The 23,356-nt window shown below is 33.1% G+C and overlaps 1 protein-coding gene across 18 annotated transcripts in view; it reads left to right on the plus strand.

The window, feature by feature from the left end:
* LOC139511526 (protein PRRC2C-like) overlaps nt 1–23,356 on the plus strand; it is a 48,495-nt gene that overhangs the window by 6,076 nt on the left and 19,063 nt on the right. For 2 of the 18 annotated variants that reach the window (XM_071298321.1, XM_071298322.1), the window contains exons 8-29: nt 284–451; nt 807–848; nt 1,563–1,638; nt 2,743–2,835; nt 3,048–3,146; nt 3,354–3,605; nt 4,236–4,364; nt 4,653–4,866; nt 5,344–5,481; nt 5,815–5,899; nt 6,167–6,355; nt 7,243–7,529; nt 7,852–8,054; nt 9,073–9,146; nt 9,691–10,409; nt 11,893–12,019; nt 12,452–13,027; nt 13,988–14,097; nt 19,634–19,818; nt 20,309–20,528; nt 20,797–21,077; nt 23,278–23,349. In XM_071298321.1, coding sequence (XP_071154422.1) covers nt 284–451; nt 807–848; nt 1,563–1,638; nt 2,743–2,835; nt 3,048–3,146; nt 3,354–3,605; nt 4,236–4,364; nt 4,653–4,866; nt 5,344–5,481; nt 5,815–5,899; nt 6,167–6,355; nt 7,243–7,529; nt 7,852–8,054; nt 9,073–9,146; nt 9,691–10,409; nt 11,893–12,019; nt 12,452–13,027; nt 13,988–14,097; nt 19,634–19,818; nt 20,309–20,528; nt 20,797–21,077; nt 23,278–23,349 — 4,339 coding nt within the window. Of the gene's footprint in view, nt 1–283; nt 452–806; nt 849–1,562; nt 1,639–2,742; nt 2,836–3,047; nt 3,147–3,353; nt 3,606–4,235; nt 4,365–4,652; nt 4,867–5,343; nt 5,482–5,814; nt 5,900–6,166; nt 6,356–7,242; nt 7,530–7,851; nt 8,055–9,069; nt 9,147–9,690; nt 10,410–11,892; nt 12,020–12,451; nt 13,028–13,987; nt 14,098–19,633; nt 19,819–20,308; nt 20,529–20,796; nt 21,078–23,277; nt 23,350–23,356 lie in introns of all 18 variants that reach the window. The other 16 variants (XM_071298319.1, XM_071298320.1, XM_071298330.1 and 13 more) reach the window with 14 other exon arrangements.

The raw sequence follows: 23,356 nt of genomic DNA on the forward strand, positions 1-23,356 counted from the left end.
GAACTTTGACCAATAGATTATTGCAATCTGAGCACTGAGTGAGCCATGTGTTGAATTTAAAACAAAAAAGATGTAATCGTCTGTTCAAGGAAAGTGCAATTCTGCTTAGAATAAGAGGAAGGTGATTTGACATGAATTTAAGAATTGTTTGTGAAAAAAAAGGCATTCTAGATCTCCTTTCAAACTTTATATGATATATTAGATATTGAAGGCTTCATCACACACTATAAAGTAGGCATTCCACTAAAGATATTTACTGATTGTATAAGTTTTGTTCTTCAAGGTTTAGACCACAACATCCAATGCAACAACAAAGGCCTGCAGGAGATGGTGGTGATGATGCTCCCAAGAGGGCAGCAATTATTTCAGATAAGGATTTGAAAGACTTTGAGAAATTGCGCATTGACCCTGAGGATGGATGGGCAGGAGCTCATGAGGAAATTGACTATTCGTAAGTAAATAAAATATTCAGGGTAGATAAATATCAATATCTGGAAAGATTAATGAGCTTCAAGTGAAATTGATATTAAATAATAATGCAAAGTTGGGTAAAATAGAAATAAATTCATGTTTCTGGTAAAGGGTTCAACAAATGGAGGTTCTATCATGTCTATTGTACTTTTTCAGTCACTTGAGCTGTTTCAGGCAACATGATTGTAGTTTTGAATGGTATCTTTCAGTTCATCAAACTAACTACAATTTTTTTTTTTTTTTATCAACTGATATAAGGGTTCATCAGAAAAAATGCCTGCAATTGCTTAATACATGAGTTTATTAAAGCTTTATCTTTTAAATTCTTTTTACAGTGAGAAGTTGGTATTCAGTGACGAAGAAGGAGAAGATAAAGAGTGAGTTTAGTCATTGTAGATGTATCATTATTACAATTCATATCTCTGTTAGGCAACTGCATGTACATTGTCTGGGTAATTTAAGGATTGAGATTTCAATAATGTTAAAAATGGCATATTTGTGCATTAACAGTTCTTTAATATGGTTTACATGCCACATGATGAGAAGTGATGGAACATAGTATAGATGCTAGGATGACAGTTTTCTCATCACTCACCGAACTGATGGCTTTCTATCTATGAATTAGGGACTTCACCACAATGTTTTAAGCTGTTGCTTAAGCAGTTACCTTCATTATAATTAGCAGTGAAATAATTTGAAGTAGTCAATAGAACTTCATTTTATTGATTCCAACCACTGAAGGAAATTGAGGAAATGTTTACGTCCATGGTCAATACAACAAATTTTTTTATAATCAATGAGGTTTTGTAGATGCTAAGGTTTATGTTTCCTGTATAGACTACAATGCATAATGTAACTTTCTTTAGAATTAGAATGGTAGTGGGAAATTGATTTTACTCATTGTAGACTAGAGGATGTTTTTTTTAACATGTATGCTCTTGAAAACATGGTCTAGAATGCATTCGGAAACGGTGAAATGTGTTGCCCATACACATTTATCTCTATAAGACTGATGTGGTTGTGACTTAGATTTTTCAAATGCTATTCTTTAAAAGGAGGATTTATTGTTTAATGTATTATGTTGATTTCAGTGGTAAAGGCGAGAGAAAAGCCAGGAAGTCATCAAAGGCAAGTGAAGAGGAGAAAGGAAAAAATGAAGATGTTAAGGTATCTCCAGAACATGTGCTTCAAATTTCTATTGTCATCCAAAGTATTGAAGGTGTTTCAAAGACTTAACTTATTCATTTCATCTGTATGGCCACGCTTATATATCAGATTTTTCTCATCACTATTGCAAACTCCACCTTTAAGGGATCCATTTTTTACTTGTCTGTTGCAAAATGTGTGTTGCTTGAATGCTAATCTGGTAAAAGCTCAAAGTATTTGTACAAAGCTTAATATTTCATGGGTACCCCAATTTGATAATGTATATGTAATGTACAATTGCCTCCTGGTCTAAACTTAAGTAAAGTTAAATAGAATATATGTTTGCTTTTCATGTAAGAATCATATCTCCAAATGCACATATTCTGGATTTATCAATGAACATTTTGCATGTATGTTTAATCTTTGTATTATTGTCCTACCTGACTATATGAATAACATTTCTATAAACTAATGATATTTTCTATTGTTTTAAAAAAAAAGGTTTAATTCTGGATGTTAACATCTATATTTCGAATACTTTGCATGACTTGGATTTCATTTTATTACTTGAGGACTATTTCATTAAAATATAATATCTTTCTCAGAAGGCAAATAGTTTTTTAATAATTGATTGTTTGATGAAGCACTTTTATTATGCCATGCTGAGTCATGGGCATGCTGTCATTAATTGAAGTAGTCCCACAATGATTGTCTTTCAACATTTTGATTTATTCAGTTATATTTAAACATAATTGTGATAAAAACATCAGTCAATGGCTCATCAAATCATATATATAGTCGTAACTTGTTGCTTTCATCAATTGACAAATGATGTGCCTTATCTTTATCTAACAGTTCGATGAATGATCCTGAGAAAATAGTAGAAAAGTTCTGAGAAAAACATTGAAATCCCATCATATTGATACTTGTATTTTAGCTCTTTTATAATAGAATTAAATTGAGTTTTTTTTATGGGTTTACATATTGATATTGATACACCTATTCAATTGTGGTCTTACATGCAATACAAATATGAAGAAAAAATAATTGCAATTTTTATCTTATTATTTCAATTTTTTGTAAAGGCTTATAACTTAAAATATAAAGTATTGTTTATACAAATAGAATGATCATGGTCCCCCACAATCCAGAGAAGCATGGGGTCAAGGACAAATACCGCCACAATTCAGAGGTCAGCCACCACCGCCAATGGATGGGGTAAGTTTGAGACTTCAAACCCCCTACTTATTTTATTTTGCACTCAAGTTAATAAAAATTTTATTTTGAAGTTCTTTGTATTCTTTTGCATTTATGTGCCTAATCTGAAAAAGTTTCCATGAGTTAATTCAAATGATCTCTATTACCCTGTCATTAGGAATTTTTCACACAAAAAGGAATGTGTATAAAACTTTTAATTGTTCTCATTTCAGCGCTGGCCAATGAATCCTTACGATTTTATGGGACCACCACCAAGAGGACATCCTCCATATCCACCACCTTACAGAATGCCTCCTGGACCACCTAATCAGGTAGCTTATCTTAAAATTGTCAAAATTATAAAGCCGTTTAAATACATGTAGCTCTTTAAAATATACAGTTATGGACAAGAATATTGTTGAATTTTTTAAGCAAAGTATAGACAAATCAAACCTGTTATGATCAAATATTCAGACTAATCATAGTTTAGTTTTAGAGTAAGAAAGTCAAGGATCAATTTTGAATTATTATATTTTAAGCGTCCTCCATTTTCCCAGCCTCCCCCATCAATGAGTCCTGCAGTTACACCTACAAAAAAACCAGTAGAAGACGATGATGAAGTGTGGCGACAAAAAAGACAACAAAGAAAAGAGGAAAAATCTGATGCTATAGAGAGAGCAAGATTAAGGAGGGAGGATGAAGAGAAGAAGATTGAACAAGACAGAAAAGCTGCAGCTGCTGAGAAGCTGAGACAACTTGATGAGAGGACTGGGAAAAAGAAAGACGATTCAGTAAGGGTTCATTCTTTTAAAGTTGCTAGTCTTGACTCTTCAATTGCATGGAAAATAAAATACAATTATTTTGTCCAATATTTTTAAAATAATACACAGAAATATTATGTGTATTTTAAGTAAAATATTATTTTAAGTAAAATATTGACACTTGAAATTTATATTTAAATTAAAACACTAACACTTGCAAATGGTGTTTTATTATTATGAAGTTGAGGATTTATATCACGGTCAGAAAGAACATGGGTCTTTAATGGAGATTTTGGACATAATACTGTTATGTATTCTAAACCTAGCCATCTGCAGCAATTTTTATATGTAGAGAAATTATTCTTGGAACAGCCCAACAATTATAGAAATGTAAATTGGAAGATTTTATTATTTTGTAAAACAATAAGTGTAGATAAGCCTTGTGATTAAAAGAAGAAATAAATAAGATATGATTTTAAAAAAAATGGGTTAGTCGTGTAACGATTTGACAAAATTTTGATCTTAATGATGATTATGATGAATCATAGTCTTCAGTGACGAGATATTTATCATTCGCCATTCTGAAAGATCTGATAGAATTTATAGAGTTTCAGCATTTAACCCTTATCTTTGATTTAATGGCATGTGTGTCTTTTTTAGGACAAAGAGTGTGAATCTGACACTAAATCTGAGGGGAGATCAAGTAGAACTCCCAGTGAAAGCAGTGAGAAAGATTCCAGAGAACGCTCATACAGCAGAGAACAACATAAATTCTCCCCTGGAGAAGGTGTAAGTAATTTTATTTAAATATAAAAATTAGTTATTTGTTACGAAAACCAATGGTTAAGAGCAGCAACTAACATTTAAAAATCAAGTGTCATAGAAAAGAGCCAATCATTTTATTTATAGCCACAGCTGATCTTTAAGATGATAATGATTATGTATAGTTTGGACAAAGATGAGATATCCATCATTTACCATACTGAAAGATTACCAAAGTTCAAAATTACATATTTAACATCAGTTTTGTTTATTATTAGTTTGTATGAATTTGAATTGAATAATTTTATATTCTAGACCAACAAGACATCTTCAAGAACTGTACCGCCACGTTTCCAGCGACAGCAATCTGATCAACAGATGCCTCCAAGATCACAGCCCCAACAACAACCAGGGTCACCTCAGCCACATCCAGCTCAGATGAGACCAGGCCAACCACCACCACCTTGGGGATTTTGGCCACCAATGCCTTTCATGGGTTATGGTCCTAGGCCCCCTATGGATATGTCCAGTAAGAATCTGAAAACAAATTAGTGTGCTGTTGTAAAGTTCCCTGTACCTGCGAAAGCATGAAAAACATTTATAGTTTAATGCTTGAAAATTAACTAAAAACTAGGAAAATATTTTTCCCAAACTTTGTTTGTGTCAGTAGTAATGATACTTGAAACTAGAAAGAAAGGGTTCCAAAGTTCATCTCATACATGCTCTGTTCTTGCCTTGCATAAGAAAAATATTATAATGTTAATACCATTTTAATATGATAACAATCAAATTGACAACAAAATTCTATATTTAAGGAGAGGTTGCTCTATTGCTTTCACCTCGCGGGTCCAACGATTAACTCAACATATAATTTTTCAGTGGGTTTTATTTCCAGATCTGAACGACAACCACTTCTATTATTTTATAAAAACAAAATGGTGTATGCTTAATTTGATGTGTACAAATTTGTTTCTCGATACAGTGACAAATATTTGTTTATATTTAGATATGCCGATGTATCCCCCTGTGAGACGACGCAATGATAGCCATGGTTCAGGAACAGAAAGTCAAGATAATGATGGTAAACATGACTATGAGAGAGATCCAAGGGCTTGGCAAAATTATCCTGTACCTCCTCATCCAGGTCAGTACATATTAATGAATATAGCTGTTCTTAAACCATATTCAGAAGTTTTTATTATTCCTTCCACTAGTTTCTAGATATGATATTCATGTTTCCTTTCATTGAGATATAACTTATTGTATGTTGAGAAATGAAAAATAGCTTTTGGAAATGTTATTAGACCTCAATTATATATACTTAAAAGTAATATCCACCCACGATTTACATAAATCTTGAAAAAACAAAATTATTTTTGAATATGGGAATTTTTAAGCAGATTAATTTAAAAAAATAAAGTGTAATCATTTAGGTTTCAAACTGGAATAGGATTTTAGAACTATCATTGTTTTTCAGGTCAATTTGATGGACGCCCACCATTCTTTGATGGCAGGTCAATGTATCCAGATTATGATAGAGGTTTTCTAGAATATGATCGAAGGTACGTGTTCAGCAGATATGTTCTGCTCTTAAGTGTCAACTTGCATGCATTTAGTTGTAAAATCAGATTATGAATGCAGACTATTCCTTTTTTCCAAATCTTCAATTAAAAGATGAAGAAAAAGTGCCATGCTTTCTGCACATCAACTATCCTTGCAACAAATTATAAATGGTCAATTTGTTTTTGTCTGAACATGAATACCAAATTTGCCCCAGAGGTAAAGCAAACAATGAATTGGTTAAATAGTTTAAATTTTCCACTTTTCAGGGAGCATGAGAAAAAAGAAAGTGGGAAAGATAATAAGAGGGATCGATCATTTTCTGGTGATTATGAAGAAGATGAAGATCTAGATAGACCTACTAAGGATCAGGAGCCTAAACAACCAGTCATACAGAAAGATCCTTTTGACGATACACCTGAGAAGGAAAGCAAAGATGACCGAGCTACTACACCAAGGTATGTATTATTGAGGATTTAAATTCTGCATATTTTTGTATGACAGTGACATGAACTCTCATAGTGCAAGACATTTTTATGCCCCACCTACGATAGTAGAGGGGCATTATGTTTTCTGGTCTGTCCGTTTGTCCGTTCATTCGTCTGTCTGTCCCGCTTCAGGTTAAAGTTTTTGGTCGAGGTAGTTTTTGATGAAGTTGAAGTCCAATCGACTTCAAACTTGGTACACATGTTCCCTATGATATGATCTTTCTAATTTTAATGCCAAATTAGAGATTTTACCCCAATTTCACGGTCCACTGAACATAGAAAATGATAGTGCGAGTGGGGCATTCGTGTACTGAGGACACATTCTTGTTTTCCCAGCATTTTGAAGAAACTATCTGAGTCTTAAAATTATTAACATTGATGATTATTATTGCAGTACTATAAAAATGTTTACATGAAGTGGACTAGCATTGTTTTTACATATCAAAGGTCAATTGTTGTGTTACCTGACATGTTCTAGCTGTCACAAAGCAACACATGGATAACTTTCTTTAATTTATCTTGTCCATGTCAAACTTTATGTTAATTTGCAACTCATATAAAATGGCTTTACGCAAAAAGTTAAGAGATTTTTCCACAGGACATGAAAGGTTTGCACCTGCTATTTTTAGAGATTTTTGGGGGGTTTCCCATACAAAAACATTGACTTGACCATTGCTGCTTATATTACCGGAGACAACAGACAAATGGCTCTTCCTTGAAAAACTGCACATTTTTAAAGTTTTTTCTATGAAGGAAAGGGGGAAACAATATCATATATCAAGCACTGACACACTGTAAATGGGTTTTATAGAATGCTACAGATGTGTTGCTTGATGTGTGAATATTTTATGTTTTAGGGAAGAAAAGAAAAAAACAGAAGAAACCTCTAAACCAAAGGTGGAAGAAAGACCAAAAGACAGTTCAGTCAAAGCAGACAAAGAAACAAGTAGAGAAAAGAGGTCTGATCGACAAAAAGACAAGGAGAGAAGTAAGGAGAAGTATGATGATCGAAGGGATCGCTATGATGATAGAAGACGAGACCACAGATATGATGATCGACAAAGAGGAGACAAGTATGATGATTCACACAGTAATAAACATACTGATAATTACTGGAACCCTTCCTCATACAACAAATATGGTAGTAAGTATTGGTTACAAACTTGAAAATTTACTGTCACTATTAGCAATATCCTGGAAAAGTATATATACGTTGCATTAATAATGCAGACGAACTATCAGGGTTCGTTCATTTATACAAAGAAAAAAAACCATAACTGCATGGCCTGTGTTTCAGAATACTGGATGATTAAAGAACAAATATTGTTCACATTAAAGTGCTGTGCCCAAAAGCAATGCAGGGTAAATTTTATCAAGTTTACAGTTAAAAAAATTATTTTTGAAAATGAAATTCAGTTCTTTTTATATGGATAGAATTTAGAAATTGATTTTGTTTGACATTTCAGAAAGAGAACATCCAGCTTGTCCACCTCCAATTACACCACAACAGACACAGCAGGTGCCCTCCAGAGGCAGCCATTATACATCACTCAAAAGAAGTGCATCCAACATGTCAAGTGGAGCATCAACACCTAGTGATCGCAAGACAGAATCTCCTAAAGAATTTGTCAATAAATCTGATTCTAGTAAACAAAAGTCGCTCAGCAAGGTAGATAGTTTAAAATGGATTTTGATAACAAGTATAATAAAAAAAATTAGCAACTAAATAATTTTAAACCAATTTGTGGAGAGTGGGAGGGATCCTATACCTAAACATGGACTTTGTATATTTTGCTTTTATTATTTTGAGACATCAGTCTTCTTTGGTTAACTCCCACATGTTTAAAATACCCCTTGTGATTTTTATGCCCCACCTACGATAGTAGATGGGCATTATGTTTTCTGGTCTGGCTCTGTTCGTTAGTTAGTTTGTCCGTCCGTTCAGGTTTAAGTTTTTGGTCAAGGTAGTTTTTGATGAAATTGAAGTCCAATCAACTTGAAACTTAGTACATATGTTCCCTATAGTATAATCTTTCTAATTTTAATGCCAAATTAGATTATTACCCAATTTCACGGTCCATGGAACATGGAAAAGTATAGTGCAAGTGGGGCATCCATGTACTATGGACACATTCTTGTTTCTTAATATATACTGTTGAAGTGAAGATATATACTGTTGAAGTGAAGTTATCATATATTCCCTAAAAGTCCCCTTTCTTAAAATTGTTTTAATATATTGATATTCCAAATTTTGTGGTATTTTAGAATGCAAAATTAGGGACCATTTTATAGAAAAAATGTTATGGGGTAGAGGGCATGTTTGCTGTGATGATTAATTATATCTGTCAATCCCATGAAACAGATGATTACAAAAAAATCTGAGCGAGCAATGAATTCTGCAGAATTACATGTCAACATTCATCCAATGTCATATAACTATTAGATTTTCCCTTAAATTACATGAAAGAAATAGATTTTAAAAGCAGCATATATTATTTGGGTTTGATCAATACCAGCATTTATTATGGTTATGATGGGTGATTGGGAAAAGGGAAATTTAGTTTTGATATTCCAAAAGCCAAAATTAAATTATGATGGTCATAAGATTGATGAGGACAGATTTGTTGGTCTTATCTGGTTAAGTTGGTCAAATTCAATGTTTTAAATTTTCATTCATATTTCAGCAGGATTCCAAGGAAAGCAAGCCAGTACATAAAGAACAAAAACAAGAGAAAACAGAAAAGGCTGACAATGTTGAAAAGTAAGAGATAAAAATATATTGCTTTATATTGTGGCAATGTGCATGTAAAATGCATAAGGTGGATCCAGAGGGGTCCATGCTTTCCTTTTGTGGGAAAAATTTGGTTGAATGATTAGAGAATCACTGGAGTGGCCCCCCTTTTTCTGGATCCACCACTGGAAATCTGAATCAGTACATAAAGTATGACAAAGTCTGCATTGCTACAATCCTAGTCCAGTGATTAATACATATATAAACAAAAACTTTGACAGGAACAATTACTGGCATGATATTACTCATTCTGGATATGGATATACTTGTCTTGTGTATTTCAGCCTTCATGCTAAACTTTTGATTCCACAAGCCAGAAGCTCAATATTTAAAAAATGTTAGTTGGATTCTGTTGACTTGTAGAGAAGAATTTTACAAGCCCATGATCTAGGACTTGTGGTTTAGTGTGAAGAGTGGTATTTTGTGATAAGCTTTTATCTTGACTTGCATTCCACTTATATATTTAACATTTAAAGGTTGTCTATTCACTTTTTATTATTTGTCTATTTTCTAGGAGCAAAGATGAAGGTACCGATAAGAAGGAAGATAAAGAAAAGACTACTAAAAAAGAGGAAAAATCTCGTGAGGAGAAGAAATCTGAAGTTATTTTGCTAGATGACAAAAAAGACAGAATTCCACCTCCTCAAAAAAAGAAAAAGGAAGATCCATCAGATCGCTATAAGAATGCTTCAAAATCCAGAGAATTTGTACGAGGTAGAGGCCGTGGTGCTAGAGGAACATTTCCTAGAGGCAGAGGACGAGGAGAATATCGAAGTTATGATAATAGACCTGCACGTGGTGGCTTTAGACCAGAAAGAGGTGGTCGACCATTTAGTACAGGCAGATGGGGTGACTTTGAGCCAGAAGAACGAGAAGAGTACCACCCAAGTTCTCACCAAAGTTCTCACCCACCAAGGAAACTTAGGACTGAGGAAAGTGAAGAATCATTTGAGGACTTGAGTGATACTAGTGATAAAGACAATAGAGACAGGGATCATAGAAGTGATCGAGGATTTAGTAGAGGTCGTGGTAGAGGTGCAGGGCCAGACAGGAGAAATAAACAATATGAAAGTGACAGGAAGATCAATCATTTTGAAAGTAATGAGAGGAAAAATGTATGGCATGATAGAGCTAATAATGACTTTGATAATAGGAGACGGGAAGACCGAGGAGAAAATGGGAGAAGTTCAAGTGGCTTTTCTCCACGTGGAGAACCTTCAAGAAGAGGTCGAGGTAATTTTGATGTTTTTTATGACTGATGTGTTTCTGACCAATTCAGAGAGTAATTGTATAGGGTTCTATAATACACCTGTTTAAAAAGTTCAAAATTTACTGCCAGGAAGTACTTAAAATTGAGAAAGGAAATGGGGAATGTGTCAATTTATTTTCTAAAATAGTGGAAATCTGATTTCTTTGATTTTTATTTCATGCTTTTTCTCAAGCCTTAATTCATCTATTTCCATGAATCCATGAAAACCAGTATCCCACAAATTATAATAAACCCATACTGACAGTATGTGAAACAAAAGTTTGCCTAATAACAAAATATTAAACCTTTTGCATAAATTAATATATATTATTCCATATCCATAAATAATTGGCCAATGTTATTGGATAAGTTGGGGCCACATGACTTTATTCTTTAGTAAAACATTCAATTGGTCTTCCAACTGAAAAAAAAAATACTGGTTCATGGGAAGAGGACATGTTTGCTATGATGATTAATTATATCTGTCAATCCCATGAAACAGATGATTACAAAAAAATCTGAGCGAGCAATGAATTCTGCAGAATTACATGTCAACATTTCATCCAATGTCATATAACATAAATATAACTTTTCGATTTAAAATGGCAGCAAACTAGATTTGCCTTTAAATAACATGAAAGAATAGATTTCAAAAGCAGCATATATATATATATTATGGTGAGGATGGGGTGGGGGGGGGGATTGCACACATATTCAAGTTATGCAGTTATTGTGAAAATTTCTGGTTTTATATGCCCGTTTACAGGACCTATAACGGTATACCTCTCCACCTGTCGTCAACACACAAGACATTAACTCAAAAAACTTTATCCAATATGCATAAAACTTTGGTGAAATGTTTATATCTTTTGACGTGAGTTCCCTTTTGTTTTTATTCTTTTAAAAAAAAAAGGAGGATTTTCCAGTTTTTCGGGCAATAACTCAAAAGTCTTTCAGCAATTATCATGAAACTTGGTGAATTGTTTATATCTATTGATGTAAGCTTACTTTTGATTTTCACAAGTTTCTTATATATCATTGAGAAGTAATTGAACTTTATTCTTTGAAAATGTGACAGGTGTATCATGCACACTGTTTACAATGTATTACAAAATAACATTTGTCTTTCAGAAAAAAAATATCTTGCTTATATTGTTAATGATTACTATCATGATGGAACTACTGTTGATTGTTGGTTTCAGTTGTGTATGCAGATTTGGTTCAATAATATATAGATACTTATTCAGTGGTAGTTATGTTTGCTGTGATGATTAATTATATCTGTCAATCCCATGAAACAGATGATTACAAAAAAATCTGAGCGATCATTGAATTCTGCAGAATTACATGTCAACATTTCATCCAATGTCATATGACATCACCATAGTTTGGCAAAAGATTTTAAATGCTAGCAGTGTAAATTTGCAATTTAACAAATAGATTTTTAAGATGTTACATGTTTTGCAGGTGCTTCAACTTCTACAAGGGGAGGAAGAGGAGCTGGAAGATACAACTCTGCCCCACCCCCTCGAGGTGGATTTGGTAGACCCCCAACAGCACCAATGAATGATGGTGAAAGAGGAGAAAGACCAAGGTAAATCATTTGTTGAATTTGTTAAAATAAACATTACAGTTTGTTAGTGTAAAGCATACTTACAAAAAAGTTTAAACATCTCATTCAGTTTGCTATGATGACTTTTTATATCTGTCAATCCCATGAAATAGGATGATTACACAAGGAATCTGAGCAATGAGATATTAAAAGACACAAGATAACTCGAAACTTTTAGAGGCATTTATTTATTTGTTTAAATTCACATGTAATTTACTGTAAAAAATATTTTGCTACCCAGCCAGGGGTGAGATTTGAAATTGTCCAAGTATAAATTTCAAGATCAACTTGTGCGGTAATCCGAGTTTTCAAAAACATTCCTGAAATTACAAAATGCCATAAGGTACTTAAAGCTTTGTAAATGTTTTTTTACATGTTAATCATTGAACATTTGAATATCTTTTTTATTTACAGGAAAGACAAAAAGCCAGAAAGAGCACCCCCTCCACCAAGATTTGCTGCAAAAAGGGGTTTAAACGAGAGGGGGAGGGGCACTGATCGTGGCAAAGCCCGTGGTAAAGGTCGAGGAGGAAGTGCCCCTCCTAGCATTGGTTCAAAGCCGCCACAGCTAGCACAGCAAAACTCCTCGGAATATGCCGCAGTAGAGGGTGAAGAATGGGAAACAGCCTCAGAAAGTAGTGATTTTTTAGGGAGAAATGACTCTAGAAATGATAGAGATAATGATAAAAGAGATTCTACCCCTGGAAGAAAGAGCTTCTCAAGCCAGCGTCCTGCAGGTGATCGCCAGAATAGAAAAGGTCAATCAGATTGGAGGAAGCAAAATGGGGTTGACAATTATAGAAATCCAAATAAAGAAAAATCTCCAAATCACCTGACAAAAAACGGGTTAGCTAGGGGTAGCAATGGTGCCCCGCGGAAATCAAATTACTCTAGCAAGAAGGAGAATGTGTCTGATGTATACCGAGTAGATCATATGGTGGCAAATGATCAAAATGCAATCAATAATGCATTTAACAATTTGAGTTACAAGTAAGTTGATATTTTTCAATAACTGCAATAGATTTGATTTGAACAGGAAAATGATCCAAGATTTACATAATGACCTTTTATTGTTGTTGGTAACATATATATGTAGATTTACATCCCATGGTTACTGTAAACCAACTTATATTTGGGAGTAGAAAGATAAGGTGAATATAAATCGTCAAGAATATGTAATACTTGGATCAAGTAAATATGAAAATAGCGAAATAGACTAATAAGGGCTAACCATGCAATCATGTAACCACAAAAATAAGTTGGTTTACGGTATTTTAGTGTCAAGTTTGAAAGAACCTTTTCATTATGTTTTACCAAATACATACATGTGTAGTTAAGTTTGGAAATACAAATACATATACTTAGGAAGAATATACCAAGATAGAGACAAATATGGTATGGACTTTGTGTACTTGGTAATGTCGGCACAACAGTCTTGTCTGTTTTTTGAAAATATATGGTTTGTAGTGAGAGATTAAAAAAAAAACATATGTAAATGGTGTAGAAATATCGCCCTTGACATGATTACATGTATAGATAAAGGAGGACCTAAGTGTCATATGCTCATCCTTCACGATAATCTTTTGAGAGTACAAGCCTGAAGCTCAATTTAAAAAAAATTAGTTTGATTGTGTTGGCTTGTAGAGGAGAATTTTACAAGCCTGAAAGCAATTCTACAAGCCAGGGCCTTAGGACTTGTGGTTAAGCATGAAGACTGTATGCTGACTTAGGCTTCAATTATAACTAGTATGAGGAAATTAAAAAAAGATATATATCAGTTTTGCTATGATGATTTCTAATATCTGTCAATCCCATGAAACAAATGATTATACAAAAATCTGAGCAAATGGTTGTACTGCTATAAAGCGATCAATTGTATTGCATTTATTGAAAGAATGGAATGTACTATCTCCAGAATTTAAATGAAATTTATATTTTTATCAATTACAGAAATCGGTCCACAAAACCCTCTGACTTGACAGATGTATCAAAACCATTGAAGCCAGAAGAAAGAAAGGAGAAAAATGTCTTGGAGAACATTGACATAAATAATTATGCTAGTATGTTTATCTTATTATTAAGTTTGTATGAAAGGGTATATAGAGGAAATTTATTGATGATTTAAAATGCTAATGGTTATAGCTGCCTACAATTCTTTAAGAATGGACAAGATATATATCAGTTTTGCTATGATGATTTTTAATATCTGTCAATCCCATGAAACAAATGATTATACAAAAATCTGAGCAAATAGTTTTACTGCTATAAAGTGATCTAATTGTTTTGCATTTATAAGAAAAAAAGGCATTTATTTGTAAATGATACATATCTAGGTTAAACTGTTGCAGGTGAGACATTTCCAATGATCTTTGAAAATTTTCATGTGCAATTGAAATTGTCGAAGTCCATGATACTTGAAATGTCGTAATATGCTTTCAAGCACTTTTCAAAAATGGAAACAAATTATGGAAAATAATTACGATTTTTTTTGGTCAAAAGTTTTGACCCGCTTGGGTTGGGAGGGCAAACCAGCATTTTTTTTAATTTTGGCTCCATCCCTATTTATGCACAGACCTGCAGGGTTTAAAGTTGATATTGACATTGTTTCATTAGACGTCATGAACTAAACTTGACCTTGATGATGATTATGACATTCGTATGTCAAAGATGATGATACATATCTCATTCGCCATGCTGAAAGGTCTCAAATGGAAAATTAACCTAAACCATAGTATATTAAATTATTGGATCTTGAAGACCGGCCCCACCTATGTATTTAAGGCAGGTTTGATTATGTAGTGTTGTTATTTATCCATCTTGTATTGGAAATGAAATTATGCGAACAGAATATGATGTCTTATTGATTTTGCAACTGCTTTAGGTATCCTATTGTGGTAGGCTGGGTTTTAAATTGTCCGTTAATCTCCCAAACCACCACAACCCACATTCCCACACATAAAATTCTGGAGCTGTGCAATACAATATTTTGGAAAGGGGGATCTAAAAGTTTATATTTATGTTGTTTTATTTTAATGACATGAACTTAACTTGACCTTGATGATGATTATGACATTCTTATGTCAAAGATGATGATACATTTCTCATTCGCCATGCTGAAAGGTCTTGTATGGAAAATTTACTTGAACCGTAGTACAATAAGCTATTTGATCTTGAATGACTTTCCCTGCCTATGTATTTGGAGGAGGTTGGATTATGTAGTGTTGTTAGTTTCTCCATCCTGTATCAAATGTAATTATGCAAACAGAATATGATGTCTTATTGATTTTGCAACTGCTTTAGTTATCCTATTGTGGAAGGCTGGTTTTAAATTGTCCGTTAATCTCCCAAACCACCACAACACACATTGCTACACATTAAATTCTGGAGCAGTTCAATACTATATTTGGGAAAGAACGGGATCTGTAAGTTTATATTTATGTTGTTTTATTTTAATGTCATGAACCTTTACTTGATCTTGATGATGATTATGACATTCTTATGTCAAAGATGATGATACATTTCTCATTCGCCATGCTGAAAGGTCTTGTATCGAAAAATTACCTGAACCATAGTACATTAAATTATTGAATCTTGAAGACTGTCCCCACCTATGTATTTGGAGGAGGTTGGATTAGGTAGTTTTGTCTGTTTGTCTATCCTATATCAGAAATTGAATTTATGCAAACAGAATATGATGTCCTATTGATTTTGCAACTACTATAGGTATCTTATTGTGGTAGGCTGGGTTTTAAATAGTCTGTCAAACTCCCAAACCACCACAACCCACATTGCTTCACATTATATTCTGGAGCAATTCAATACAATATTTGGGAAAGAAGGGGATCTAAAAGTTTATATTTATGTTGTTTTATTTTAATGTCATGAACCTTTACTTGACCTTGATGATGATTATGACATTCTTATGTCAAAGATGATGATACATTTCTCATTCGCCATGCTGAAAGGTCTTGTATGGAAAAATTACCTTAACCATAGTAACATTAAATTATTGAATCTTGTAGACTGTCCCCACCATAGGTAGATACTGTAGATTCATTTATTTTCTTGGATTGAGGAAAACTTTAACACACTTTCGTGGATATTTGATTTCGTGGTTTTGCTAATGTCTGCACACAAGTCTATAGAATATTTGTTATTCGTTGAACATAAAATTTGTGGTTCGCCTGAACCTACGAAAAATCTACAGAAATTGATATCCATTGAAAAATAATGAATCCACAGTATTTGGGTGAGGTTGTATTATGCAGCATCGTCTGTTTGTCTATCCTGTATTGGAAATGTAATTATGCGAACAGAATATGATGTCCTATTGATTTTGCAACTGCTATAGGTATCTTATTGTGGTAGGCTGGGTTTTAAATAGTCTGTCAAACTCCCAAACCACCGCGACCCACATTGCTTCACATTATATTCTGGAGCAATTCAATACAATATTTGGGAAATAACGGGATCTGAAAGTTTATATTTATGTTTTATTTTATTTCATGAACCTTTACTTGACCTTGATGATGATTATGACATTCTTATGTCAAAGATGATGATACATTTCTCATTCGCCATGCTGAAAGGTCAAATATGGAAAAATTACCTTAACCATAGTAACATTAAATTATTGAATCTTGTAGACTGTCCCCACCATAGGTAGATACTGTAGATTCATTTATTTTCTTGGATTGAGGAATACTTTAACACACATTCGTGGATATTTTATTTTGTGGTTTTGCTAATGTCTGCACACAAGTCTATAGAATATTTGTTATTCGTTGAACATAAAATTTGTGGTTCACCTGAACCTATGAAAAATCTACAGAAATTGATATCCATTGAAAAGAAATGAATCCACAGTATTTGGGTGAGGTTGTATTATGCAGCATTGTCTGTTTGTCTATCCTGTAATGGAAATGTAATTATGCGAACAGAATATGATGTCCTATTGATTTTGCAACTGCTATAGGTATCTTATTGTGGTAGGCTGGGTTTTAAATAGTCTGTCAAATGTTTGCACCTGTCCTAAGTCAGGAATCTGATGTACAGTAGTTGTCGTTTGTTTATGTAATATATACGTGTTTCTCGTTTCTTGTTTTGTTTATATAGATTAGACCGTTGGTTTTCCCGTTTGAATGGTTTTACACTAGTAATTTTGGGGTCCTTTATAGCTTGTTGTTCGGTGTGAGCCAAGGCTCTGTGTTGAAGGCCGTACTTTAACCTATAATGGTTTACTTTTTAAATTGTTATTTGTATGGAGAGTTGTCTCATTGGCACTCACACCACATCTTCCTATATCTATGTCAAACTCCGAAACCACCACAACCCACATTGCTTCACATTATATTCTGGAGCAATTCAATACAATATTTGGGAAAGAACGGGATCTGAAAGTTTATATTTATGTTGTTTTATTTTATTTCATGAACCTTTACTTGACCTTGATGATGATTATGACATTCGTATGTCAAATATGATGATACATTTCTCATTCGCCATGCTGAGAGGTCAAATATGGAAAATTACTGGAACCATAGTAACATTAAATTATTGGATCCTGAAGACTGTCCCCACCTATGTATTTAAGGCCAGTTTGTTTTTTTCTGTGTTGTTATTTATTCATCTGGTATTGGAAATGTAATTATGCAAACAGAATATGATGTCCTATTGATTTTGCAACTGCTTTATGTATCTTATTGTGGTAGCTGGGTTTTAAATTGTCCATCAAACTCCCAAACCACAACAACACATATTGCTACACATTATATTCTAGAGTAGTGCAATACTATATGTGGGAAAGTATGTTGTTTTATTTTAATGTCATGAACTTAACTTGACCTTGATGATGATTATGACATTCGTATGTCAAAGATGATGATACATTTCTCATTCGCCATGCTGAAAGGTCAAATATGGAAAAACCTTAACCATAGTACATTAAATAATTCAATCTTGAAGACTGTTTATGCCCCACTTATATAGTTAGTGGTGTATGTATTGTCTGTTTGTTTATCCCGTATTCAAAATGTAATTTATGTGAACAGAAGCTGATATCTTATTGATATTTTATTTTTTAAAGTGTTCTGTGGATCTAAAAAAATATGATGGGGAGATTTCAAAAGTGAAATTTCACAGATGATTGTATTATTTTTGCCATGCAGGCCACTTCCCACACATTAAATTCTGGAGCAGCCTTATTATATTTTTTGGGGAAAAAAGGTGGATTTGAAAGTTCTTTGTTATTTGCTAATTAGGTTTGAATTTAAATCGACCTTGATGATGATTATGACTCTCGTATGTCAATATGATGATACATTTCTCATTCGCCATGCTGAAAGGTCTTGTATGGAAAAATTACCTCCTGAACCACAGTGTATTTAATAATTGGAAAGTAAATCTCTGTTGCCTTACCTGTTTTTTGAAATCTTTTTTTTTATACCCCACCTATGTATTTGGGAGATGGGGATTATGTATTGCTTTAGAATGTCCATATTGTATCTGAAATGTAATAATGTGAACTGAATGCCCTTTTGATATTCTGATATTTTCAGGATCCTATTATGGTAGGCTGGGGCTCAACCCACAAATAAACGTACATTTAACACTTGACAGTCCTGTGCAATGTTTTAGGGGGGAAGGAATGACAACAAAATTTGTATAAAAATCTGACTTAGAATCACTTAAATTGACCTTGATGATGATTATGACATCTCTTATGTAAAAATGAGGATACATTATCATTCGCCATGCTGAAAGGTCATTTTGTATCTTATGGACATTTTCTTCTAATTAGAATTTGATTGATGTTTGTATTATTTTCAACTGTTTTAGGAATCATTGTTGTAGGCTGTCGTTATGCTTTAGTTCCTCACAACACATGTATTCTCCACATACATGCACATAATTTGATAATTGAACAGTTCTGTGGAATATTGGGGGAAAAGAGTGATCCAAAAATCTGTTTTAATTTGACTTATAAAAGTTTTTTACAATCAGACCTTGATGATGATTATGACATTCGTATGTCAAAGATGATGATACATTTCTCATTCGCCATGCTGAAAGGTCTTGTATGGAAAAAAAGTCCTTCTGAAGCACAGTTGATTTTATTGTGGCACTGAAATCAGTTGCCTTTTATGGCTCTTGACGACTGTTTGTATGCCCTGTCTAAATTGGAAGGGAGGTTACGTTTTACCTTTTGTACTTTCTTTTACCTTTCCTCCCATCCTGTATCAAATTAAGTATTGGTTTTAAGACGGTTACATAAAGTTGTGGTCCCATCATCTTGAAACTTGGTATATATATCAACCTGACTCGTGTGACATTGGGGGGAGATGTGATCATGGAAATATGATGGTGTGATCAGAACATAGTGTCCTTTGATTATATTCTTTAAAAGGTGTGATCAGAAATTGATTGTATGCTAAATTGACCTTTATGATGATTATGACAGCTCTTATGTAAAAAGATGATGATATATTTATCATTCGCCATGCTGAAAGGTCACATCTGGGTAATTTACCTGAAGTGTGGTGTGATAAGTTACATTTACTTAGTACAACTTTTAAGATGTATTGTTGTGTTTTACAGGTGTTGTGGTCATTGATGACATTTATGGAGCACCAGTAGATGACCCAGAGTTCTCTGTGGAAAATGAGGGCTTTCAGGAAGTGACTTCCAAAAAGGCTATGAAACTGAGACAAAAAGCTCAACAGGAAGCTGAGTTGAAAAGGCAGATAATGACTGAAAAACAGAAAAAGGATGCTCACAACAAGGTAGAAATGCAATTCACATCAAAGTTATATGGTTATTTATCATTTGATGACTTCTAATGGAGATTACTTATGAATGACAAAAATCCACATTAGTCCAAAAGATTTTAATTGTGTGCAACTGTAGGTCTCTTACAATGAGCAAAACCCATACTATGTAGTCATTGAATGGAGATAACAGTTACTTATAACATCTGTCTGCAGTTTGTATTCCAAACCGACCGAAATTCAGTGAAACTGACTAAGTCTTGAATACATCTTAATATTATTATTCTCTATTTGATATACAAAATGACTTTATTGTCATAGAAAAATGTGTAGTTTGACTTATGTGTATAAATGGGGAATGAGGTATATATTTGTGACCTCGGCTCCCAGTTATATAACTAATGCATGTATTAAACATACTAGCCTATACATATGTGTTATTGCTAGTAACTGATCCTACTCTGAAATGTTTTGAATTAACATCTGGGTTTTTTTTTCCAAATAGGTTTTGGCTAAACCAAAAGGAGTACATAATAACAGTGGAAAGTCTCGTAAAGGAAGTAAATTGCCTCCAAGGTTTGTGAAGCAAAAGGAGCAAAGAGACCGAGATAGTGATACTACTAGCCAAGGATTTGATATGAAGGTTGATAACTGGGACAATGATCTTGCCAATAATATTCCAGCTATTTCTCCTGCTATCAACATGGAAATGGACACACGTCAAGGTAGTGTATTATTATTTTTAACAAACATTACAAGTGCTTGTCATTTTAGGCATATTTGAAAGTAAAGACATTAAGACGAGGACAGGTATCAAATGTTTAGATATTTGTGTTCACTATAAGGCATTTAAAAACATGATATTTAGAGTTTTAAAAAACCATAAACCAAGCAATCTTGGTGATGAAATTGAATTACAGATTGGTCACAGTAAAAGTTATTCATTGTCTGTAAATAGTCTTTGAATGTAAGATATATATTATATTTCTGCAGCCCAAAACATGTCTGATCAGACATCACAGCTAGCTATGTCCTCTCAGATGTCAATGAATACGATCCCTGCACCATTGCCACCAGTGAATGCCTGGACGGCAAAATCCACAAGTTATGCAGCTGCTGCAGTGACAGGAAGTTCTCTGCCACAGATGGTGGACAGCAAGTTTGACAAGGGAGACCAACATGACAGTGGAATTGATGTTAGTGACCAGCCTAATTCGGCAGGCTCTTCAACTCGAAGTTCCCCAAGTGCAGAAAATAAATTGAGGACGGAGAAGGTGACGCCCAGCATTGTGGAAATGAATGTCAAAAAAAATAATACTTGGTTCCATCTTTTTTTTGTTAACTTTTTTTCAATTAATTGAATGTTTATGTCAAATTCAGTTTTTAATAGAATGAAAAAAAAAGAAATTGAAGTCCAAATTAGACCTATAAAGTTGTATTCTATAAATGGTCTTATGACTTTAATGTTTTTGAAGGGGGTTAAAATGTCAAGTTTTGATTTATTCTTGAGAAGGGGGGGACAGCCATTTTAGAATAACATTTGATAAAACTAAAATGTGATTTAATTTTAATTCCAATTTCACAATGATTTGAATTGATATAGTGAAAATCAAAATAAAAAATTTGATATCAAGAGACTTTATTTGAAAAATTCTAGAGAAACAAAACAAGGGGGAAATTTGTTTTCATTATAGCCATAAGACTTGAGAATACAACGATAATGTACCAATTGATTAAGTATGGGATGAAAATCAATTATTTTTCTGCACTTAAAAAGTATTTGTGTTTAAAATTTTATTCTGTATTCATTGCTTGATACTGCTTCTGGCTTACAATCAGTTTTCAAGTAATTCTTATTTGAGGGGTCAAGGTTGGTCACTTTTTCAGTAAAAGACTTGGCATTTATTAAAAAGCATACACATTTTATATTTTTTGGGTGGAGGGGGATAAATGTTAAATCATTTAAACTAGGGGGTATAAATTGAGCTAGTCTTGTGTATGTTTTTAAATATCTTCCACAGTGCAATACTGAAGTTGTGATCTTTGGTTATTGGACAGATTTCTTTGCATGCTTTTTTGTCTTGCTGGTCATGTATTCTTACCTAGTAATTAATTCTCCATTTATAATCTGCATGTATGTCAATAGTACATTATTGTACAGAATGGGGATAATGTTTGTTCAGATGCATCCCATGTTTTAAGAAAAGACTTGCGAATTACTCATTTAAAATTTTGATAATTCATTATTTAAAAGTAAGGGAAGATTGATCATTTGCATAGAAACTTGTCACATAGTTTGTAAGACTTTCTCTTTAAAAAATGTGATTTAAATCATATTGTTATTAGTTTATTTGCCAAATGTCTTATTTTATATTGTTATGTCATGCATTTAAAACTAATCGAAATGTTACTCCTTGCCAATTGTAGATTGATTCTGAAACGGTTAAATGGTCTGCTGCCCTTTCAAAGCATAAATCTTAAGTAATATATAGAAACACGATTTTGAAACGGTTAAAAATGGTCTGCTGCCCTTTCAAAGCATAAATCTTAAGTAATATATAGAAACACGATTTTGAAACGGTTAAAAATGGTCTGCTGCCCTTTCAAAGCATAAATCTTAAGTAATATATAGAAACACGATTCTGAAACCGTTAAAAATGGTCTGCTGCCCTTTCAAAGCATAAATCTTAAGTAATATATAGAAACACGATTCTGAAATCGTTAAAAATGGTCTGCTGCCCTTTCAAAGCATAAATCTTAAGTAATCTATAGAAACACAACTCACAAATTCATTTTCTCTTTCTGCTAGCTCTCATTTGTGTCCCTTTAACAGAAAGAAATTTAAAAATTGGATCTCTATTACAGATTTATTAATCCAATTGGCTATTTTACTATTCTGTTCAATTTCGTTTAAGTCCAATATTACTTTGTGTGTTTGAATTAATCTCATAATATAGTTTGAAATGTCATATGGTACAGTAAAAATTATTCATGACAGTTTCTGTTGGAAAAATTATTAAAATTACTATATAAAAATAGGAAGTTTGATGCATGCACTATTTGTATTAGAGAATGAGGTATTAACTGTTAGAGAATGCCATCAATAGAAGGATAAATTTATGAAGTAGTTTATTTATTCAACTTGAGACGTTGAAGCAGCATTCTGGTTATCATTATGTGTGACCAATTATTCAAATTTTATACTAAAACATCTGAACTTAATTGGAATACTCAAAATATTTTCTTTAAATTCTGAGAGTTGATGGAGTAATATGTGAAGTTATCAAAAAATGATCTACTTGTAGGTAAAGTATGGAATTTGATCAATGAAATGAATATAATGTATAAATAACTGGAAGTAAGCAGTGAAAGCTGGTAATGACTATATGAAATGTTTGTACATGCAGATATATTGAGAGAAAAAAATCTATATGATATCACACTTAACTATTTGAATAATTTTGCCCATTTCAGAAGAATGAACATATGAAAGTAGACCAACACAGAGGGGCATTTGAATCTCCAAAACCTCAAAGACAACCAAAGGTATCTT

This window comes from Mytilus edulis, chromosome 2 (assembly GCF_963676685.1).
Source record: "Mytilus edulis chromosome 2, xbMytEdul2.2, whole genome shotgun sequence".
Classification (NCBI taxonomy): Eukaryota; Metazoa; Mollusca; class Bivalvia; order Mytilida; family Mytilidae; genus Mytilus; species Mytilus edulis.